This window comes from Myotis davidii, unplaced genomic scaffold (genome assembly GCF_000327345.1).
Source record: "Myotis davidii unplaced genomic scaffold, ASM32734v1 scaffold1277, whole genome shotgun sequence".
Classification (NCBI taxonomy): Eukaryota; Metazoa; Chordata; class Mammalia; order Chiroptera; family Vespertilionidae; genus Myotis; species Myotis davidii.
In genome coordinates this window covers 2,461,752-2,466,004 of record NW_006290682.1, presented here as the reverse complement: position 1 = coordinate 2,466,004, position 4,253 = coordinate 2,461,752, and the positions used below count along the sequence as shown (strand labels likewise).

The following is a 4,253-nucleotide window of genomic DNA, read 5'->3' as shown; positions in this document are numbered from 1 at the left end:
TATATTTCTTTTTTTTAAATTTATTAGGGTGACTAATGTGCAACAACGTCGCCAGCTTGGCGGCCTCCCCAGTGCGAGGATTTGTGGTGAGCTTATTCCCACCAGGCCTCATGGCTTTGTGATTGGCACCAGAGATGATGGAGGCACTCACGAAGTAGGTGAAATTCACCTTTGTGGTCTCCGCGATTCCGCCACTTCTATCTCCAGCTACCCAAGTGCTGGTCGGAGGGCCCCACTGTCACTTCGCTAGATTCAGTGTCCTCAGCCTGTCCAGCCACCACCCTGGGCATCCTCACAGGGCACCAAATCCGTATCACCCTCTCTGCCCAGCTGTTCTTTTCTTCAAAACATAACTGATACCACATGCCCTGGCCAGGGACTCAGTCCCTGTGAATTCTGGGGTTTGGGATCAACTAGTCCTTGGTCATGTGCCAAGTAACTCAAGAGAAAACTGAACTAGGCACTGATCTTTTCCAGGTAACATTTGCTTTCTAATATTTCCTTCTGAGATAATGTCCATGAGCAAATATGCACTTTTTAAAAAGTGATACATTTCAGACAGTTTCAAAAGGAATATGATCAACTTTCCTGTACACAGTACCAGCTTTACCAAATCTCAATATTCTGATCGTATTAGTGGATTATCTGGGTGATTCCAATGGAATTATAAGGGTCCTTATAAAACAGCGGTTCTCAACCTATGGGTTGCGACCCCTTTGGCGGTCGAACGACCCTTTCACAGGGATCGCCTAAGACCATCCTGCATATCAGATATTTACATGACAATTCATAACAGTAGCAACATTACAGTTAGGAAGTAGCAACGAAAATGATTTCATTTTTGGGTCACAACATGAGGAACTGTATTTAAAGGGCCAGAAGGTTGAGAACCACTGTTCTAAAAGAACCAGGAGAGTCAGGGTCAGAGAAAGAGATTTGAGGATGGAAGCAAAGGTCAGAATGACATGATGAAGAAGCCATGAGCCAAGGAATGTGCGTGGCCTCGAAAAGCAGGAAAAGCAAGAAGTGGATTCTGCCCAGAGCCTACAGAAAGAAACAGCACTGCCAACATCTTGACTTTAGAGCAGGGGTGGGCAAACTTTTTGACTCGAGGGCCACAATGGGTTCTTAAACTGGACCGGAGGGCAGGAACAAAAGCATGGATGGAGTGTTTGTGTGAACTAATATAAATTCAAAGTAAACATCATTACATAAAAGGGTACGGTCTTTTTTTTTTCAATAGTTTTATTCATTTCAAACGGGCCGAATCCGGCCCGCGGGCCGTAGTTTGCCCACGGCTGCTTTAGCCCTATGAGACTGATTTTGAACTTCTGATCTCTAGAAGAACAGATAATAAATCTGTGTTGTTTCAAGCCATCAAGCTTATGGTAATCTGTTATAGCAGCAAGAAGAAACGAATATGAGCAATGAGAGCTGGCCCTGCACACGACCAGGTAAAGGCAACAAATTACCTCCCATAGGCAGATGAGTAATTAATTACAGCTGCATTTCAGGAGTCACGTGTCTGAGAACCTGGAAGACGTCAGGTATTCAGAGACACAGACGTGGTGCAAGATGATGGAAGAGGAAATGTATCCTGTAAGGATTCTGGCCTGACACTCAGAGCTCTTCTAAGTTGTACAATTTGTATGTGTGGAAAAGTAGCTTCTCAACACATCTGAGTCAGTGTTTGGCCAGAGAACAATTACATATGAATTTGTTAATTCACTGTAACAGCTTCAACCACTATTTGTTTTGATTTGACTTCAACTTTTCTGATCACCATCACAATGTATAAGTGTTTTTCAATCTATATAGGAAAAGTAATCTAAACATTATATAATATTAAAAGTACCTTTAAAATTCTGTAGAAAACAGACCACATTAGCTATTGTAATCTCTGTGTACTACTCAACACTTGCTAATTTGATTTAATTATACGCATTTTATTATGAGCAATAATAAAAGAAATTCATGAATCTGTTGTATCTTGAGTGAATGTTTCTATCTTAAATATTTACAATATTGTCTTTTGAGGGTGGCAGAGAAATGGGTGAAATAAAATGGATCATAAGTATTTCAATATAAATATAAGTAATTTTAAAATAAAGTGATGATTTTAAAGTTACCAATGGTTCCTGAATTAATTTTGAATAATAAGAAGAGGGGAAGGGGGTGGGGGGGCGGGGGAGGCGGGGGGGAGGTCAATGGGGAAAAAAGGAGACATATGTACTACTTTTGGTAATACTTTAAACAATAAAATAAAAAAGTGGTCATAAAGAATATAATATAAATGTGTAAAATGCTTTTTGAATATAGGTTACTGTAAAACCATAGGAAATATAAATATGCAAACAATAAAGATTTAAAAAACACAAAAAAACTAAATATCAAACATTAGAAAGAAATACTATTAACATATCCATAAAGGGGTATGTGATATAGTGAACTATAGGAGTTTTGCCACCATGAAATTATACATACCTAAATTCCCTCGAGGACATGAGCAAGCACTTCTAGTTTTTACATATGTATAATGTCTGATTCATTTAAACATTTATTTAATACTGTGTTCATTGCTAGGACCTAGCAATAAATATGAAATGAACTTTTCCTCTATGGAAAGAGATGGGAAACAGTGGCTATAATAGACCAGAGCTTCATGCTGCCTCCTATAGTTGGGTGTGCATAGGAGACCATGATAACACAAAGAAAGGAGTGGAGAAAAAAATGGCCAAATGAGGGGCTTTGAACTAGGTCTTAAAGACTAACAAGGAGATTATAGAAAATATAGAACAAGGAGATATTCAATATTTCTTAAGCTACTAAAGTGCATGGAAGTATGACATTTTCTCCAGCTAGAGAATATGAAATCTTCTGCCCTAGAAATCATACCTTCCCTTCTTTGATCTTGGTTCCAATAATTTGTCTTCTTTGCTGAATGATCTCAATAAGAAGGTCACACTCCTCCATCAATTTGGCTTCTTGACGTGATGCATTGACCTACAGGATAGGTAAAATGGTAAGCATTAATTTGGCCTTTGTTTTTAAGCAAATGTTCTTTTTAATGTAGACTAGTATGTTTTTGGTAATTGCTGAAAAGATATTTAAATGTTAAAACTTCTTCCAATACAAACATAAGGACTTACATGTTCACTTCCCATCTAGCATTCCTGGAAAAATTATTTAATGATAGCAGTCTTTCTCCTAAGCCAGACTCAGTCTCAAAATCTCTTAACACAACATGTACATAACTATTACCAATTAGTTAGAAATTGACACTTGAAATATATTTGCAACGCCCGCTTTTGTATTTTGAATGAAAGTGTAATTTTAGCCTGTCAACCAAAAGTACGTTTTAAAAATGAATATTTGTCCTTTATGGAGGACAGATTACTATCAGTATCTTTTGGACAAATTTTCCAAAAGCAAGGTAGCAAGATTAAATCACATTCATTTAACTTTCCCCTTAAGCACAGATATCAACTTTGTATTTAATCACTATACATTTTGGGGTGGTTGTTGTTGTTTTTTGTACAATTGTTTATAGAAATTCAACAAAGGTAAAACCGAGTCGGGAAGGTCTAGGAAAACACCGCCAAACAACTATGGCACTTATGAATGCATATCTTTACAACTGGGACATAGCCATGTTATAAACCGGAAACGAGAACTCTGCTCACACTTCAAAGGACAGAGAAAAGGAAAAGAAAGGCCACGTTGGGTCACTGATTCTACTTCTTGACTCACCGTATAAATTAGATCGATGTAGAGTCTAAGAGCTCATGCTGGAGCAAAGCCTCCGAGTGCAAAGGTTGAAGTTCCATTTTAAAATTTTTGAGAAAAGGGTGAATTCTATACAGGGGAACCTTGGCGAAGTGTCTTATTTCCACTATACTTTACATATATGCACAACATGCTTATGTAATTTCTTAACGTCCAAAGCAGGCTCTACGCTTCCAGGTAAACATGCTTTAACCGGAAGGTCTCGGCCTGCTCTGCCAGTCTGGGCACACGTCTAGATGGAGTATTTGTGTTGATGAAGTCCAGGGCACGTTCCCTCCTACCCAGGAATCCAGGAAAGTTGGCAATCATAAAACAATAAAAACACTGGTATGCACTCACACCTTGCATAAATAACTTTGAAAAATTTGTACAAAAATAATCCCTCATATTGTATGATGTAACAAAACCAAACAAAATATGTCAAGATGGCAGATGTGTGGTCCACTTCATGTTGACACCAAAACCCT

The 4,253-nt window shown here is 38.2% G+C and overlaps 1 protein-coding gene across 2 annotated transcripts in view; it reads right to left on the bottom strand.

The window, feature by feature from the left end:
* MID1 (midline 1) overlaps positions 1-4,253 on the bottom strand; it is a 124,849-nt gene that overhangs the window by 39,981 nt on the left and 80,615 nt on the right. For both annotated transcript variants that reach the window (XM_006763803.2, XM_006763805.2), the window contains exon 4: positions 2,896-3,003. In XM_006763803.2, the coding sequence (XP_006763866.1) occupies positions 2,896-3,003 (108 nt within the window). The remainder of the gene's footprint in view (positions 1-2,895; positions 3,004-4,253) is intronic.